The sequence below is a fragment of the Dasypus novemcinctus genome, chromosome 16 (genome assembly GCF_030445035.2).
Source record: "Dasypus novemcinctus isolate mDasNov1 chromosome 16, mDasNov1.1.hap2, whole genome shotgun sequence".
NCBI lineage: Eukaryota > Metazoa > Chordata > Mammalia > Cingulata > Dasypodidae > Dasypus > Dasypus novemcinctus.
The window spans coordinates 42,046,897-42,066,973 of record NC_080688.1 but is presented as its reverse complement, the minus strand read 5'-3'; the positions used below and the strand labels follow the sequence as shown (position 1 = coordinate 42,066,973).

The 20,077-nt window shown below is 44.1% G+C and overlaps 1 protein-coding gene across 1 annotated transcript in view; it reads left to right on the top strand.

Moving 5' to 3' along the window:
- KCTD1 (potassium channel tetramerization domain containing 1) overlaps positions 1 to 20,077 on the top strand; it is a 101,237-nt gene that overhangs the window by 68,375 nt on the left and 12,785 nt on the right. Inside the window, 1 exon segment of the mRNA XM_058277567.2 lies at positions 12,176 to 12,320. Within this exon segment, the coding sequence (XP_058133550.1) occupies positions 12,176 to 12,320 (145 nt within the window).

Sequence of the window (20,077 nt, the reverse complement as noted above, 5' to 3'; positions counted from 1 at the left end):
GTCACTCTTACGTGATGCAGTGAGGATATTTATTTGTTTTCCTTCATCTCACCGCCTTTTGGTATTCTAAGTACGGGAAGACACTCTGCTGTAGGGACCTCGAACGACATCAGCAGTGAAGCTGTGTGTGTGTACGTGTGTGTATGTGAAAGAAGGGAGTACAAGGGAGGCAGGATAGATTCAGCTGTTTTTCTAAAATAAATCTGTTAGGTTTTCTAAAACCATTTACTTAACCTCTAGATAAACTGTATATATTTTCCTTGTTCTTTTGTTTTTTTATTAAGCTCTGTGTTAAGCCTCTGATTTTTTGCCTATAATTATATGCAAAAGATTTAAATACTTCATTGTAAGCAGCTGTTTTGCTACACTATTACAAGTGGGGAAATTGTGAGATTGGATATAGAAACAGCTGGCTTGGCCACAGTGTTGGCCACACTTCTCATAGTGTCTTGTGCTTAATAGGACGGTTTTATTTGAAGTGACTAAAGTATTGTACGAGAATCTCAGCAGTCTAGAAAGGAACCATAGGAAAAGGGGGACAGACTATATTCCACAACCTGTTCTTGTTGAAAATCAAAAAGTATGGGGGAGTAGGGAGCAGGTGCCTACTGCCCATGTACAAGGTTCCAGGTTCAATCTCCAGTGCCTCCTTAAAAAAAAAAAGTATGGGGGGGAGAGCGAGGCCCACCTGGCAAGCAGCAAATGCCACGGGGATGGGCCAAGAGTCCATTCCATTTATCAGAGATGTGGATGACATGGATGGAAGCAGCAAGAATAGGAAGGCACTAATGCAATATTTAGGGTTACTAATATCCAGAAGCTCAGAAAGAATAGTCCTTCAAAAACAGATTCAATTCTGAAAACTATATACAAAAGAGCTTGTTTTTTCATAAGAAAACTAGATCGCAACTGCAAATTGAAAGATTGGCAGGAGATGTAGATTAAAAGGGGAGCTGGGAGTGCTAGGACAGATAGACATTTGGGATCAGGTACAGCTTCGGGCATAGGCTGGCCCTCACTCCTCGAGTTACTTGATGGCTCTGTACCTCAGTTTTCCCACTAGTAAAATAAAAATACTATTTGCAACTACCTTATAGAGTTGTAGTGAGGATTCAATCAGAGAACCCATGAAAGTTTTTAGGAGAGCACCTAATATACATGCTCAATCAATGTTAGCTATTATAACATTTTTTCTCTGAATAATAATTATTACTGTAAAATGGAAAATATATTCTGGAGTTTTAAATCAAGAGAAGAAGAGGCTAAGGAGTGTGTCAAAAATACCTCCAAATATAGAACACTGTTGGGAGGAGGGCGGGGGCGGGTTGTGGGGGCAGGCTTGCATGCATATGTGCCTGCTTGCCTGCCCAAAGAAAAGGCAAGAGAAATGTAAATGGAAACTGTTTTAGCTGAAAATACCAAATTGAACTTCCAAGGGAGGATGTGATAAGTGATCCTCTACTGACCTTAGAAAAATAGCCGTTTGCCCTAGAAATAATAAAAAACAGACCAAGGAGCAGGACCAGGTGATCTTAAAAGGTTTCTTCCAATTCGCGAGGCACAGGGGAGTATTTTATATACAGGGAGAGTTCTGTTTTGGCATAACACACAATCTCCAAAGGATAAGTATCTGTCCACATGTACTTGACCATTCACTGAGTCCTTCCAGGCTTAGAAAGGGCTTAGCGGAGGAGCGGAGCAGTAGTGAGCAGGTCGAAGCTGGGCCTGGGGTCCACGTGCCTGAATTTGAATTCTTGTGTCATCTCGTAGCCCTGGACAATGGGTGTAATAGTCCCTACTGCGTAGAGGTGTTCAGATTTAGTCCTCAGTGTCTGCGCTTGTGTTTGTTCGTTGTGTGCTCTTTGTGTCTGCTCATCTTCCAGGTGAGAAATAAATAAAATAAATCTTAAAAAAAAAAAGTCCTGTGTCCTGCTCACAGGACCGCTTGGTGCGGTGCCTGCAGTGCTTATCAGATAATCCCCTTATTCCTCACAAGTGAGGTTATCCCATTTTGCGGATGAAGAAATTAAAATCCCAAATGATTTGGTCATTAGCCACAAAGATGGCAAAGCCAGAATTCAAATCCAGACAGCGATCTTAGGGCTGAACGGGCCAGGGGCTCGAGAGGCACCGCTGAGAGCGATGCCCCAGCGCGCGCCCTTGGGTATCCCGCCCAGGCTGTGCCCTTGGGAGAGATGCTTGCCCCCTCTGCGCCCCCTCCTCGCCCATCTTGTCCTTTCTGGCCTTGGAGTCTTTGCTCAAGCTGTGTCCTCTACCCAAAATCCCTCCTCCAAGCCTCTCTGCCTTTCTCCTTACTCCCAGGTCTCCTTAAAACCCTGCGCGGGCAACGCTGCCTGCGGGAAGCCTGCGGGCAGGCTCCCTCACTTGTCTCCTGCCATAGCTTCCACGGGGCTGGACTGAGCTCATTTTTAGAGGCCTAGGGAGGTCAATAAATGTCTCGTGAATTATGTTAATTCTCGTGGGCTTTTTAAAAATTCATAAATTATGTGTTTTTATAGTAATCAGTCAATGTAAACTTCCTAATTTTAAAACATTATTCTAGCTAAAGAGTCATGGGGAGGTCTTGTCATATTTCTTGTCCCTTTAGTGACCCCCGAAATGGCCCTGAGCCATCAATATCGCCGGCAGTGATTATTCTCCAAAATGCCCAGTTCCTGAGATTTTGCTCTTATACTTTTTCTTCTGTTTTAAACTTGGCTTTCCTTTCCGCCTACTTTCTTCAGTTCTATGTATTATTGAAGAAAATGTTGCTGCCTCAGGGAAGAGGTACTGGAAACATTACTTCCCCTTAAGTAGATATAATTTGTTTTTACTTAGAAAGTATTTTCTCCTTTCTTTTAAATTACTTCTATCCATTTCTATAACAAGCTCTGAATTAATTTTTATATGTCTCATGAAATGAAGTATAGATGAAATTCCCCATCTGGAAACTTATTCCTAGAATTTTTTTCATCGTTATAATACTTGAAGCAAATTTAAAATGCTGTTTATGGTAATTCAAACTTCCAAAATGATAAACTGGTGATTTTTTAAAAAATTATAACAGCAAGCAGAAAATCCCCTTTTTGGAAAAAAGTTTATTATGGACATTTAAGAATATGCAAAAATATGGAAGATAAAATATTGTACCCCCATGTTTCAAAAAGCTTCAGATCTCAGCCTAGCATTTCTCTTTCCTTTCTTCCTTGCTTTCTCCTCTCTGCAGAAAAGAGGGAAACGTACCCCTGGGGTGTGATGCTGGAAGTTTTCCCTCCCTGCTGCTTCATGGCCAGGTTCCACTGGACGTGCCAGCTCTCCACATGCTCTCAGTTGTGCACTCACACACACACTGTATGTGCACACACAGATGGACACACCCGCACCCACCTCTCAACCCCATTTGCCATCTTTCTTAGGTCCCAGAATCTAGGACAGAAACTTGGTTGGGAACCCGAGAGCATAAACAGTGGAGGAAGAACTGAATTCTGGAGAAAATGCCTTGACGTGCCTGTCCCCAGAGGTGCAGCCGGCAGGCGCTCCGACGCCCCGGGGAGGAGTGGGAAAACCCTCAGAAAGGAGAAAATCTTGCCTCCAGACTCCACCCTGAGAAGGAGCTCAACATGTCAGAGGTTCAGGAGGCAGAACAGACATTTCAAATGCTTTTACAAACAAAATTGCCTAATAGAAAAATACTTTCTAAATCAGCCTTTGAAAAAAGGAAAGCCTCCATTGAGTGGTGGGCCGCTCGAGGCAGATTGTTTTTCTCTTTTGCTGCTTCTTTGTCCCCTGTACTGTTCCAATTTTCCACAATGCGTAGGTATCACTTTTATAATTTAAAAATCCCACTCTCCCCCGAAAGTAATGCCAAAGAGACAATTTAGAAGTTGCCTCTGAATCTCTTAGTCAGCAAAATAAATCTGGACCAGAAACTAAATGAAATCTTTTCCTCAAGTCCAAACCATATTTTCCTTGGCTAGGAAGCCCAAAGTTCAGGAAAGAAAAAAAAAAGGGGGCGGGGGGGAGGCATTTCTTGGCAAAGGAGAGCTAAGTGGGTGAAACCGCCAACAAACGGTGTCCTGCCCCTTTGCTCCCCGTCTTCTCCCTTGGCCAACTTTGGCACTTCAGCCCCCAACCCCGACCCTGGGGGGATCTTCTCCACTCCCTGGGCAAGTCCATCCTGGATCCTGGGCAGACTGTAGTTGAGCCCTTCCCTGCCCAGATAATTACCATGCAGGGACCAGCTTTGGAGACTTGAAAATCTTAACCCCAGGGAAGTGGATTTGGCCCAACAGATAGGGCGTCCGTCTACCACATGGGAGGTCCGCGGTTCAAACCCCGGGCCTCCTTGACCCGTGTGGAGCTGGCCCATGCGCAGTGCTGATGCGCGCAAGGAGTGCCCTGCCACGCAAGGGTGTCCCCCGCATAGGGGTGCCCCACGCGCAAGGAGTGCGCCCCGTAAGGAGTGCTGCCTAGAGCGGGAAAAAAAAAAAAATCTTAACCCAGATAAAGCAGGGCCCGTGCTCTCTGGGCAGCCAGGAGGAGGGGCGTGGACACAGAAGGTGGCCAGGACTCAGCCCGCTGGTCAGCTCTTCTTAAAGTGACAAATCCCATAAGCGTGTGTCACGATTAATGGTAGGGACTTGGAGTACCACGGAACTCAGAGCTGCAAGATAAATGGACTTGTAACTTTTGTGTACTCCTCTGTCTGGAAGTTCTCATTGCCCTGAGAACCCCCACTGCCCCTTTGCAATTGTACCCACAGTTTCAGAGTGACCTCGGAAATCTTGGAGGTTTGGTGGGGTTTTCATTTTGGTTTTAGGGTATCTTCTCACTATACCAATGATTTCCCTGACCTCAACTAGACCAAACCCCAGAGCTTTAAATTTTTTGCATGCCAACTGTTAGATAAATCCATTTCCACTGCAGAACTGATGACAATAACCAAAGCTTGGGATAATATGTAATCCAAAGTATTGAACTATAAAAAGTGTGCATTTCCCAAGGGAAGTTATTCAGTCTTCTTTTTTGAGGGATGGGTCAAAACTCATAAATGAAAAGGCAATATATGTAGTGGTCAAGAATGCAGACTTTTGGGTCAGAACTAAATTTGAACCCAGGCTCTATCATATTAAAGCTGTGTATCCTTGGGCAGGTGACAGCCATCCTGAGCTTCGGTTTCCTTATGCATGAAGTAGGAATAAGACTACTTTCGCAGGATCCCTGTATGGATTAAATGATATGAAGTCTGTAAAGCAGCCAGCTCGCTCCTGAGCCCCTGAGCCATAGTCAGTAAGTGGTAACTAGCTGCAGAGTCATCCTCCCACAAGGGCTAGAGTATGACTGTCCTCTGCTGATCACCCCAGGGCAGGCTGGTGGGTGTAGAGCCAGCACAGCATCTAACCAGCTGAGCATCCTTGAGCTTTACTAGATGGGACTCTGTTCCTTCATTTGTAAAACGGGGTATGAACTAGGTCATCCCAGGGATCCCAGGCTGCTACAAGTGATAAAATTGGCTCTGTAAGAAAGAGTGTTGGGAAGTTCAAAGTGACACACCTACTAACTGAAAACCTCGCTCCTCCTTCGCCTCTCTGCTCATCCTCCTTCGCCTCTCTGCTCATCCTCCTTCGCCTCTCTGCTCATCCTCCTTCGCCTCTCTGCTCATCCTCCTTTGCCTCCCTGCTCATCCTCCTTTGCCCTAGTTCTCCACTCACCTGTTCATGAGACTCACTTGGGAGGTTTCGAAAAATCACTGCTGCCTGGGCCCCACCCTGGACCAATTATAGAAGATTGTCTGGGGGCGGGTCCCCGGCGTCACTGTTTTTTAAAAGCTTCCCAGGTGATTGCCTCCTGCAGCCAGGTTAAGAACCCGACTTTATGCCAATGCCAACGACAGTGAAAAGCCAGGCTGAAGAGATGTGATTTCACCTACGTCGTTTCAGTTGTCTCACTCGTAAATGTGCTTTCACTTAATTATCACGGAGCCCATAGCCCTTTGCCCAGAGACCAAATCCAAGCTTCGTGGCCCAGCTTAAAAGGGTCCGCCATCTGGTGTGTGCTCAGTGTCAGGCTGAGCGCCCCAGCGGGGAGCCATCACAGCCCGGGCTTCCCGGCTTCCAGCCTCTGTGTCCCCCCCCCCCCCCCCACCCCTCTCCTTTCTTCCCGGACCTTCCCTCCTGCCCCTTGACTTGGTCAACTTCTGCTTGTCCTGCAGGTCTCCGAGGAGCTTTCTTTCTTCCCCAATTTCCCCAGAATCGAGTTAGGCATGCCCCCAGTGTACTTACAGAGCCCCCCCTACCCTCCCAGTGACATGCTCCTGGCAGTCCTCCCCTGCCGTCACCACCTGCTAGATTCCATGGAAGCAAGGATGAGACTTGTGCACTGTTTGCCCGCCCTGTGCCTAGCACCCTGTGTGCCCAGTCAGTGAATATTTGTGGAAAGAATGAATGAATAACTGGATGACTACACAAGAAGGGAGGAAAAAGAGAATTCCTAAAGAAATGGACTCATAGTTAATCAATCTCAGGTTCTATAAACGAAGAGCTACACATAAAAAAATAAATTCCTGAAGAATGATTCACAGTAAGCTAGATAAATCAGGCCCTATCCCTGACACTCGCATTCAAGAGACACTTCTCTCATGTGCAGCGTGAGCGGGGGTCAATGTCAGGAAGAGGGAGTGCCAAACAGGGGCCAGACCCACTGCCCACCCCAAGGAGCTGGATTATGTTGGAGATGAGGTCCTGCATTATTTGTTCCAGAAACAAGAGCAATGAACAGAGCGCTCGTTTTTACAAACGAGAAAAGACTTCAATTCAATATCTGTAAAGCACATTTAGAGTGAACCTTTTGAATCCTATTGGCTGATAAGATATTTACAGATAAAATGATGTGATGTTTGGGATGTAGTTCCAAAAACCCAGTGGAAGAGGGCTTGGCACAGGACTATCAGTGAAACAAGGTTGCCTAAGAATGGATAGGCTTTAGAAGCTGGCTGATAGGCACATGGGACCATTATAACATTATTTCTACCTTGGGGTAAGTTTGAAATTGTCCAAAATAAAATGTTAAAAAAAATTTTTTTTAAATAAAAGCTGATGTAGCTCAATGGTTGCGTGCCAGTTTCCCACATATGAGGTCCTGGGTGCAATCCTCTGGTACCTCCAAAAAATAATAATAAATAAAAAATAAAAGAGTAAATAAAGTAAAACATATTGTTGTTAAAAATATTCATGATGCTATCCCTAAAAATCAAAAATTTACAAATATACAGAAGGAAGTCTTTTTCGGTGCTCCAGTGTGGTTCAAGGAATGTTTTTTAAAAAGCAAACAAGACAAAACAAAAAAAATAGCTATACATCATCCCGAGCAGGCTTGGTCTTGGTCAGTTGGAAAACAGGAATGTCCTCCAAGGTTAGTCAACTGTAATCAGTTCCACATAGTTTTCAGGCACCAGCATTTACAAATCACGGCAGTTTGATTTGTAACTCCATTCTCATGTCCACAAGAACCGCAGCCTATGTCGATTTTCCCCTTTGTTTGCTTAGCTAGACAATGCCTGTTCACAGTCTCAGAGCAACCCGGGACACCATTTGAGGAGTGTTGGCAGCCCACTCCCCTTCCGCGTTTTTCCCACAATTCAAAACGTTTCTCCTTTTTAAGTTGGCAAAAATCAGCAGTATTATGTTTGCTTTTACTAAACCTAACATTTGTTGCATCAAATACAGGAAATTTTTCTTCTCCAGGGTGCCTTTCACCTCTCAGGAATGTGCCTCTCCAAGGCCAAAATGATCTTTCCTTTTGAATCCTTTTGCTTTGCAAAGTCCTTTCCCTCTCAGCTCCTACACAGATGGCACAGCTTTTGTTGTCCTAGCCGGTAGGCCAGCATTTTTTTCTGCTCTAACCAGTAGGCTGAGAATCATTTTTTTCAACCTCGTTCAGGCCCACACCTTCCCACTTTTGCGAACTGCTAAGAGCTCCCTGGAAGCCGAAGCTGCAGAACCTCACTTGCCTGAAGTGAATGGTGGTGGTGTCAGCCTGGTAACTCCTCAACTAAGCTCCTGGGACAGGGCTCGTGTCCCGCTCGCTGTGCCATGGAGTCCTGATCACACAGGGAACGATTCTCTGGCTGTGGTTCCGGGAGGCTGGTGCAGTCCAGCCCTCTTGCATCAGCTACTTGCCTCCTTTTTTTTTTTAATTTCTTTTTTTTTTTTTAAGATTTATTTATTTCTCTCCCCTTCACCCCGCCCCCATTGTCTGTTCTCTGTGTCTATTTTGCTGCATGTTCTTCTTTGTCCACTTCTGTTGTTGTCAGCGGCACGAGAATCTGTGTTTCTTTTTGTCACGTCATCTTGTTGTGTCAGCTCTCCGTATGTGCGGCACCATTCCTGGGCAGGCTGCACATTCTTTTGCGCTGGGCGGCTCTCCTTACGGGGCGCACTCCTTGCACATGGGGCTCCCCTACGCGGGGACACCCCTGCGTGGCGCGGCACTCCTTGCGCGCATCAGCACTGCGTGTGGGCCAGCTCCGCAGGGTTTGAACCTCAGACCTCCCATGTGGTAGACAGATGCCCTAACCACTGGGCCAAGTCCACTTCCCCTTGCCTCCTTTTGTCTTGAATGAGTCTGCCTGGCGATTCCAGTTCTTTCCACCTTCCTTACCCAGGGGCCGCAACCACCTCTTGGCCCGGCAGCTGGGCCAGCTTTTCTAGTGCTCAGCAACCTCTCTTCCCTTCTGCTCTTTCCTTTGCACCTTTTTCCTGTATTTCATAAGTCAGATGTGAAGATGCCGCTAATTGCATCTATGCCCAGTTTCCTGTATCTGCCAGAGGTAGTTTTTTGGTATCCTAAAAACCATTTAAATAACACCTCTCACCTCTTTAGCCCCATTTTGGAAAAGTGTATAAAAATACACTTCTCCTGCCAAGATTGTTCCTTTTCCTCCTAAGATCCCATTCCCTGATGTCTGCTGTCTTTCTTTTTTTTAAGATTTTTTATTTCTCTTCCCTTCCCCACATGCCCCCCCAGTTGTCTGCTGTCTGTGTCCATTCGCTGTGTGTTCTTCTGTGTCTGCTTGCACTCTTGTCAGGGGCACCCGGAATCTGTGTCTCATTTTGTTGCGTTATCTTGCTGCATCAGCTCTTGGTGTGTGCAGCCCCAATCCTGGGCAGGCTGCACTTTTTTCAGGCAGGGCGGCTCTCCTTACAGGGCACATTCCTTGTGTGTGAGGCTCCCCTATGCAGGGGACACCCCTGTATGGCACAGCACTCCTTGCGCACATCAGCACTGCGCATGGGCCAGCTCCCCACATGGGTCAGGAGGCCCTGAGTTTGAACCCTGGACCTCCCACGTGATAGGTGGATGCTCTATCCTTTGAGTGAAATCTGCTTCTCTCTGCAGTCTTTTAAGAGCCACTTTCAAAGAAATTTTTATTATGCTTCCTTGGTATATCGTCTATTACCGCAGACTGTTTATCACATTTGATTTTCTCATCAACCTCATGAAAAAGGATAATTTTCTAAAAGAAAATGAGACTTTATTTTCTAAAAGAAATGGAACTTACGGAGAAGGTAATTGAGCCAGATTACTGCTAGGAACTGGCTGAGCCTGGGTAGACCCTGCCCCAGAGCTGAGCCCCACTCCTGCTTTGCTCTCAAGTCACTCCTTCACACATTCTTTCAGGATAGATTTCTTCATCAGCCTTATCCTGTGCCACTGCACAGTCAAGTCTCAATTTTGCAAGTAAGCACTTATATCAGAATTTAAAAGTACAGGGTTTATTTAGGATAAAATATTTACTTTCCTTCTTTTTATCTCTTTACTGAAGTGACCTGAGATCATCGATACTGATTCATTTTAGACCACAAGAATAATCAGTATCCACCCTCGGATTTCACGGTCATGTTCTTACTGATCAAATACATGAGAGCAATAAAAACTCTAGCCAGAAGTTTTCATTATATAGCAGTAATTCTTTTCACTCCAATAATTGGACCCCTGTAGGGTCTGGCAGACTGCATTCAAATCCCCTAGTACCACTTAACTAGTTGGGCAAGTTGCTCATCTATTTGAGCCTTTTTCTTCTTTAAAATGAGAATGGGTTTGTTACATGTATAAGGGGCTTAGAAGAGTGCAAAGCATCTAGAACGTGCTTCATAATTGCCACTCCCTTTTCTTCTGTCAACTCTAAACTTACCATGTTATTAACAGGGAGAAGTAATGTTTCAGTAGTAGGCAAACAAGCCTTTTTCCCATTCTGCGTCAAACCTCCTGGAAACACTATAAATAAGTGATTAAGTGCGTTTTCATTTCACTGCCTTTTCTCTCCCTGGCCAACTGTTGGATGGATGTGTTAGTGGGAAACAAATGATAAAAGTGGCACGTAGTGAAGGAATCCTAGGATGGTTTAGTCCACCCTCCTATAATCACCCTCAATTCATGGAAAGTTGGATGAACACACTAGCTCAGAAAAATACGTTCTGTTTTAGAAAGAGGACCCAGTTACAATTATTTGCTTTCTTCTTTGTGACTGTCTTCAGGTAGGACATGAATTTTCTACTCTTCTTTAAAAGGTATTTATTGGAACTGTATTTCAGTAAATATCTTTTCTTTTTTTGGAGGTGAAAAGTTTCAGGTGGTTGGTTGGTTTGTGTTTCCATTTTAAGAGGGGGTAAAATTATTAATTTACCATTATACCTGTCCCATTTCACATACTATTAGAAAATGTCAGATTTCAAAATCATCTCCAAAGCAATAAGATGACTTTCCATGTCAGAGATAAGTTGTTATGAGATCAGCAACAATTTCTCATTAATATATGGAGTCATTTGCCTACACTGTAAGTGAAAAGCCAAAAATGCACCTTTTGGTAAGGGAAATTTATAGGGGTAGAGTAACTTAATGTACTCTAAAGTGTGCAGGTTCAGCCTTCCTCAACAGGATAAATAATCAAGAATGGATGCAAAATGTCTCAACTGTAGAAATGTTAGCTCTATAAATGAAAAAAAAAGAACATTATAGATCCCTGTATATGACAATGACACTCAGCTGCTTATTTTCTAAAACTAGGTCACATTTTAAGGGTGGTCTACTTATTTTTTGTAACAATGCCTGGCTCTTTAAAATGTTGGTTTTTTGTTTGTTTTGCTGAGACCTAAAGACCTGGAACTGTATAGAAATGGAAAAAGTGGTATTTTAATTTATTCCTTTTGATAATTGAATATAGAGATTGCTTTTTATTTTTAAGTTTGGGAGTTGTGGATGAGGAAAGTTTGGAAAACAGATTTCTTGAAATCAGAATTGCTTTTTAGGAGAACTTATTGAAAAGACACTTTGGAGCAATAATATATATTTTTTAAATAGCAGAGAAGGTTGTTTTAAGTAACACAGAGGGAAAGACACAATCTTTCATTACAGTGACAGCACTTTGCCATAAGCACCATGTCAGAAACATTTTCTTCACAGGTGAAAGTGAACAAAGGATTTCACTTTAGAAAGCCTGAGAATGTTTTGAATTGTCTGGTCCTGGAATATTTATCAAGCAGAGACCAGCACTTCTCAGAGAACCATAACTACTTGAGGATGATTTTTCCTCACGGCCATCCTCAAAAGTGTCACTTTTGACAGTGACACAGACTGCAGCTCTTAGTCTAAGCGGCTGAACAGTTGATTGTAATTTTTTAAAATCAATTAAGCTCTAGTAGCCCTAGCTTTCCCCCTTTTTTCTCTCTTTCTCTCTCCCTATCTGTCTCTCTATTTTATCTATCTTTGTACCTATCTCTATTCACCTATCTGCCCATCCCTCTCTTCTTTTTAACTGATTTTCCCGCTCATCTCTTGTGGATGATGGAAATGATTTTGCCCTTCTCTCCACGGTTCATCCTTGGCCCCCCAGGGTACAGTGCGCAATTCCACACACAGTTATTACTGCCTTCTCCCACTTCACCTGCGTGCCCTGTGCAGGAGGAGGACCTGGTGCTCTCTCTTATTTACTGGATCTGAAAATAACTGCATTTTGCTTATGAGCCTTGTACTGCCCCCTAAAGGCATCATCCTGGTTCTTCCTCCTTTATTTTGTCTGCTGTCTTTTTTTTATTTTTTATTTTTGGTTTAAAAAATAAATATTTTACAAACAAATTGATTCTAATTGTCTTCACTGTTCCCTTTTTTCCTACCACAGAATCGGAAGACTTTTTGATGGTACAGAACCCATTGTTTTGGACAGTCTCAAACAGCACTATTTCATTGACAGAGATGGACAGATGTTCAGATATATCTTGAATTTTCTACGAACATCAAAACTCCTCATTCCTGATGATTTCAAGGTGAGGGATCCACAGTAAATTGCCAGTAGCATAAATATGTGATTTGTTTCTGGTGCACTCCAAAAAATATTTCTAGTTCTACATTTTTAACATATTCCATCTCTAACAGCATTCAGGATCTCTTTGACACACTATATTGTCTTCATTAAATAGAGGATATGGTCATTAAAGTTTTGCATGACCAAAAGAGGGTCATTTTTTATTTAAAGAACTGAATTGTAATTCATTTAAACAAATTGAAAGTAAGTTGATTAGAGTCAACACTCACTTCGGCAAGACTCGGCAACCTAGAGAATAAAAGGAAACAATTTAGAAATATTTTTTCAAAGGCAAGGGTTAAATTTGGTCACAATCCGACATTGTGCTAGAAAATTTCACCAATACAGTTAGACAAGGAAAACAAGTAAGAAGTGTTAATATTGGAAAAGAATACACAAACATGTCATTTTTGCAGCTGGTGATATTTATTTAAATAGAAGTTTCTAAAGACTCAACTAAATACTATTTGAACTAATAAAGAATTCACTAAAGTGTGTCTAAATCTGGAATCAACACATTAAAATCAATAGCTTTCTTATAGAATAGCAAGCAGCAATTATAAAATACAATGGGAAATATACCATTCAGAAATAATAACAGATCTTATAACATACCTAAGAATAAACCAAACAAGAAATGTGCAAAGCCTGATTAAGAAAACCACAAATCTCTACAGAGAGCGTGAAAGAAGAGTTTCATAAACGGTGAGACATTCTGTGTTCCTAGATGGGAAGAATCAGTGCTTTAAAGATGTCAGTAATCCCCAGTTATCTACACATTCAAGGTAGGCCCATTTAAATCATAAGGTTTTTAAAAATAAATTTGACCCATTTATAGAGAGCGTGCTGAAGAAAGAAATGCTTGAGATAAACTAAAGAAATTATTGCAAGTGTTAGCAGTTGTAGCAGTTTGACATAGTCATGAATTCCAAAAATAGATATTGGATTATGTTTGTAATCTGGTCTGATTAATCTGGTCTGTAATCTGGGCATGATTAAGTTATGATCAGGGCTTTGATTTGGTGGGTGGGGACTCACAGATAAAAGACATTACAAAGGACAGAGTTGGGGGTTTTTGATGTTAGAGTTTTGATGTTGGAGTTTGATGCTGAAGCCTAAAGCTGGAACCCCAGGAAGTAAGCTCACAGAGAAGAGAGAAGCCAGCCCCAGGAAGAGAGGAACACTGAACCCAGGAAGAAGCAAGCCCTGGGAAGAAAGGAAACTTGAACCCAGAGAGAAGAAAGACCCTAGAAGGGAGGAACCCAAGAAGCCTGAACCCTCACAGATGTTGGCAGCCATCTTGCTCCACACGTGAAAATAGACTTTGGTGAGGGAAGTGACTTATACTTTATGGCCTGGTATCTGAAGAGCCTACCCCAAATAAATACCCTTTATGAAAAACAACCAATTTCTGGTATTTTGCTTCAGCACCCCTGTGGCTGACTAATACAGCGGTGGTGTTGACAGCGGTGGATGTGTCCTGCTAGACATCGGATATGCAATAGTGCTATTTGATCAAAGCAGTGTGATCCTGACATGGTCTGGAATATCAAATGATCCATAGAGAATAATAGAGTTCAGAGGCAGATACATTTGTACATAGGAATTTGATGTATTATAAAGGTGGTATTTCAAATCATTGGGAAAAGAATGGAATAGTGAATAAATGGCACTGAGACAGTTGGAAAAACTATAAAGTCAGAGCCCTATCTTAAATCATAAGCTCAGAAAAACTCCAGAAATAAACATAAAAACCAAAGCTATAAATGTACTAGAAAAAAAAGGGGGTGGGATTTAAAAAATATAAGTAGGGGGGCAGATAGGGCCTACCTAAGCAAGACAATACCCAAATGGCATCCTTCAAAATAGAAAAGAAAATAGTTCAAAGACACCATATAGACCTAAAATACAAGTATAAGACTAGAAGAATAATATTTGCAACAAAAGATTAATAACCATACTAGAAGAGCGCCTAAAAATGTATAAGAAACATACAGACAACCCGAAAGGAAATTTTTGTTGGCTATAAACAAAGATTTCCCAAAGAAAGAAATAGAAATTACCAATAAATATTTGAAAAGATATTCAGTGTTAGCAGTATCAATGCACCAAAATTAAACGAGAAATTCTTTTTCATCAGTCTGACAAAATTAAAAAGATGGGTAATAAAGAGTGTTGGAGAAGTTAGTGTCATCAAGAGTGAAATTGACTCAACATTTTTGGAGCGCAATTCAGCAGTAGCTCTCCAGTTTCAAACATACGTACTCTTCGACCTAGCAAGTCTGTCTAGTAATTTATCTTATGGCAGTATTCACATATATGTGCAAAGATGTGGGTAGATAGGATGTCTGTTGTAGCTGTGTTTGTAATAGCAAAAGCTGGATAAAAACGGGAAGAAGGTAGAGAAGGCCTGTAGCAAGCGGCACCGGCCCGCATGGAGACAGGAAACGGAGCCTGCCAGGGCACCACCAGGAGAGCTACAATTGGGGGAAACTGGGTGAAAGGTACAAGGATAAGTCTATCATTTCTAAAATATCATCCCCGGGGAAGCAGACTTGGCCCAGTGGTTAGGGCGTCCGCCTACCACATGGGAGGTCCAAGGTTCAAACCCCGGGCCTCCTGAAACGTGAGAGTTGGCCCATGCGCAGTGCTGATGCGCGCAAGGAGTGCCATGCCACGCAGGAGTGTCCCCCACGTAGGGGAGCCCCACGCGCAGAAAGAGCGCCGTAAGGAGAGCCGCCCAGCGTGAAAGAAAGTGAAGCCTGCCCAGGAATGGCGCCGCACACACGGAGAGCTGACACAACAAGATGATGCAACAAAAAGAAACACAGATTCCTGGTGCCGCTGATAAGGATAGAAGCGGTCACAGAAGAACACAGTGAATGGACACAGAGAACACACAACTGTGGGGGGTGAGGGGGAGGAAGGGGAGAGAAATAAATGAAAAATAAGTCTTAAAAAAAGAATAAAATAATAAAATAAAATATCATCCCCAAAGCAGGGCTGGGGGCAGGGCAAGAGGCCTGCTGCCCATGGGCATGAGCTCCACATAACTCCAGCTCCTCGTTGGAACTGGCCGTGAAGGTCAGGCATTCACCAAGTAGATCTGGACTTTCTCCCCTGCATGGGGAGCAGGTAAAAGAGGAGAGAAAGAAGGTTGGAAGTGTGATGTAGGGAGGGTTTCTTTTTCTTACACTTTTCTAGAGAGAAAGCAGAAGAATTGGGCAAGAAGGTGAAGGGGAGAGGGGAGAGAATTTCACTTTTAGTTCTGTATACTTTAGTTTGAATTTTATTTTTTTATAATGAAGAGGTATTCATGTATTACTTGGGTAACTGAAACAATAAAATAAATGAAAATCAGCGGTAGACTTGGCCCAGTGGTTGGGGCGTCCGTCTACCACATGGGAGGTCCGCGGTTCAAACCCTGGTCCTCCTTGACCCGTGTGGAGCTGGCCCATGCACAGTGCTGATGCGCACAAGGAGTGCCCTGTCACGCAGGGGTGTCCCCCGCATAGGGGAGCCCCACACGCAAGGAGTGCACCCCATAAGGAGAGCCGCCCAGCGCGAAAGAAAGTGCAGGATGCCCAGGAATGGTGCTGCCCACACGGAGAGCTGACCCAACAAGATGATGCAACGAAAAGAAACACAGATTCCGGTGCCGCCAACAACAGAAGCGGACTAAGAAGATGCAGCAAAATAGACACAGAGAACAGATAACTGGGGGTGGGGGGGTGAGGGAAAATAAATAAATTAATTAATCTTTTAAAAAAAGAAAAGAAAAAAAAAGAAATGAAAAAATGAAGTAAAGAAAAGCAGATTATCATGGCTACTGACATGTATATTTAATAAGGATAAACAGTCGTAGAACTTACATGGTGATATTTTTTGCTATCTAGATTGTACAGCCTGGACTTCCTCAGGAGGTTTAGTTACTGGGAAAAGAAAATGACCTAATTTTAAGTAATTGTGTCTCCAAATGCCTACTCTGAATCTCTCCCTGCAGAGTTCACTGCTCCTTAAACTTATGCTGCCCCCAAATGAGCTCACCATGCCGTGTCCCCTTCCCCCAAAATCTGTTCCTCTTCCTTTGTACCCCATCTTGGTAATAGATGCCAAAATCCACCTGCTTGTTCGTGGCAGGAACGTGGGAGTCATTCCAGCTTTTTCCCTCTTCATCTCCTCCCACTTACGACCAGTCATTGAGTCCTGTCCATTTTAGCTCCTAGAAAGTCTCGAGTCAATCCACACTTCTCCATCCCACCACCTTCGTCCAAGGCACATCATCTCTCTGGACAACTTGGAGTCAGCTCATAATTGGTCTCTCTCCTATCTTACCCCTCTCCTATCCACTTGCCACGTTCAAACCAAGAGACACATTTTTTTTTAAACTTATTAACCCTTTTATTCTGAGCCCTTTATAGATTCGCATGCACTTGTAAGAAGTGATAGAAGCATCCATGTACCCTTTACCCAGTTTCCCCTGATTGTAACTTCTTGCAAAACTGTCGCCCAAGAGCGCAGCCACGATATTGACATGAACACAGTCGAGGCACAGGACATTCCCATCCCCACGAGGCTCCCCCCGTTGCCCTTTTCTAGCCATGCCCACCTCCCTCTTCCCCGACCCCCACCCCTCACCCCATGCCCAACCAAGGCACACATCTTTAAAAGGGTGTCGTGGGGAGGGAAGCAGCTGTGGCTTTATCAGTTGGGCTCCGTCCACCATATGGGAGACCCTGGGTTCGCATCCCAGGGCCTCCTTGTGAAGCAGGCTGGCCCACGTGCCGTGGAGAGCTGACGCAGCAAGGTGACACAACAATGGGAGACAAGCAGACACAAAAAAATGTGCAGCAAATGGACACAGAGGACAGAAAAAAAAAAAAACAAGCCACAAGGGGGGTAGTAAATAAATAAATCTTTAAAAAAAAAAAACGGGGGGGATATTGTGGGGAACAGATGTGGTTCAAGCAGTTGGGCTTCTGTCTACCATATAGGAGGTCCAGGGTTTGACGCCCAGGGCCTCCTGGTGAGGGCAAGCTGGCCCACAAGGAAGTGCTGCCCTGCACGGGAGTGCCACCCTGTGCAGGAGTGCTGGCCAACGTGGAGAGCTGGTGCAGCAAGATGATGCAATGAGAGACGCAGAGGAGAGACAATAAGAGACATAGCAGAATAGGGAGCTGAGGTGGCGCAAGAGAATGATTGCCTCTCTTCCACTCCAGAAGGTCCCTAATGAGAAGACAAGCAGACACAGAACACACAGCAAATGGACACAGAACAGACAAAGGGGCAGGGGGGAATGGGGGGCGGAGGGGAGAATAAATAAATAAAATCTTTATTTTAAAAAAAGGATACTGTGTCATGAATTGCTTCTGTTTAAAACCCTGCAGGCGCTTCCCCTTGTTTTTTTGGACGAAGTGCTACCTCCTCATCAGACCCTCTCATCCCTGTCCATCTCACGGACTCTTACCCACACAGATGCCCTCCAGGACTTCTTCTAGTTCCCAAATGGGTTGTCCTTTCCCTGTCAGCACGCACTGTTCTGTCTCTTGGTGCACTCTCCTCCCTGCTCTTCCCCCAGCTCTTGTGTGTCTTTCAGGGCTTATCGCACTCATCACACCCCCCAGGAAACCTTCCCGTGCCCCAGTCTGGCTTAGGTTTGCCTGTACCCCCTGGTTCTCTGTGGTCACACACAGTACTTGGTAATTATTTGTTGTTTAGCACTGTGTACCCAGCTGTAACTGAGGAATGCTTTTAGCTTACGAGTATCAGTGTGTTCATTTCCCGTCTCCACCGTGACAAATTGGTTGGCTTAAAACAGCAGAAGTTTATCCTCTTTCAGTTCTGGAGGCTGGAAGTCTGAAATCAAGGTGACTGCAGGGCCGTGCTCCCTCCAAAGCCCGTAGGGGAGAATCCTTCCTTCCGCTTCCGGCTTCTCTTGTTTGCTGGCAGGCCCTGGATGCATCCCTCCGGTATCTGCCTTCCTGCTCACACGTGGCCTTCGCCCCTGTGTGTCCATGTCCAAAGTTCTCTCTTCTTGTAAGGACACCAGTCATCTTGGATTGGGGGCCCTCCCTGATTCAGAATGAACTCATTTAACTAATTATATCTTCAAAGATTCTATTTCCAAATAAAGTCACATTCTGGGGTTCAGGGTGAACATGAATTTGGGGGGGGGGTCACTGTTCAACCCAGTGCCATCAGACTGCCCAATTAACAGTGCCTTGCTGGTGCCCTAATATTTTCCTTCTCTGCCTACTGGGGACTCAAGAACTGCCTGAGGGTCCCCATAGCAGGATCCCACTGTCCTGAGTATGACTAGAAGAGTTTCTAGAGCTCTAGGTAGGAAAGGTGCCCACAAAAAAATAATAAGAAGTTTGTGACCACGTGGTCTCACATGGTGTCTGGCACATAACCTGATTTAAAAATGCATGATTGGGGGAGATGTGGCTCAAGCAGTTGGGCGCCTGCCTCCCACACAGGTGGCCCTGGGTTCGGTCTCCAGTGCCTCCTAAAGAAGATGAGCAGATACAATGAGCAGACAACAAGGAGACAATGAGCTGACAAAGAGCAGACAGATAAGGAAGCCATCTGGGGGGAAAGAGCGCGGTAATAAAAATAGTAAAAAGATAAATAAACTTTTTTAAAACTACATGATCGAGTGGCTGTATTGCATTTGGAGTATAAAGAGCTGTATGTGAGGAGTTAATTAGACCTTTGTGAATGGCTCTGTGGAATTAGTAATTGTGTGGTAGGCTGAATACCAGTCCCCCAAACATGGCCAGGTCCTAATCCCCAGAACCTGTGCCTGTGCTACCACACATGGCAAGGGGGACTTTGCAGAAGTGATTAAGGTTAAGAACCTTGCGATGGGGACCTGAGCCCACAAAACCTCGGGGAGCCCAATGCAGTCAGAAGGGTCCGTATAAGAGGGAGGTCGGGAGTGTCAGAGTCTGAGAGGAGATGTGATCAAGGAAATCATGAGCTTGCTGGATTTGAAGATGGAAGGGGGCCACCAGCCAAGGAATGTGGGCTGCCTCTGGAAGCTGGAAAAGACAAGGCAATCGATTCTGCCCTAGGATCTCCAGAAGGAACCAGCCCCGCTGACACCGTGATTTAACCCAGAGAACCGCTGTACCTCTGACCTCTAGAACTGCATGGGAATAAATTTGTGTTGTTTTAAGCCAGCAAATTTGTTGTAATTTTGTTGCAGCCGCAATACACTGTAGATATCATTTTCTTCCTTCTGGGGGAAATATTTTCTGAATTCCAAATATTTAATCAGGAAACAGGCCTTTGAGATTTTGGAGTCCATCCATATTTACCTTCTTGGTCCTGTACCTACCTCCAGGGTCTTAGGGAAGCTGAACCTCATCTGTAAAATGAGACCTAAAAACCATTGTAATTTGCAAAAAATACATATTTTAAAAAATGTTTTCTAGTATTTCAAAATTGTTTTAAGTATGACAATCCATCTATGAGTAGCCTATTTCCCTTTACCTGGATGTGGATAATGCTTTCTTAATCAACAGAAGATAAAATTGCCGTGGGAACAGGGGAGAAGAGGGACGGCATCTAATGTCCTCGGGTTGCCTTGCCGCAACTGGATTCGTTTCCTCTCAAAGAAGGACTGGGGCTGGACCTGATGCTACTCCCTTATAAACTCCTGCCCATTGTCACCAAGTGCCTCGGCAAGAAGAGCCGGAGTCATCTAGACTTTGT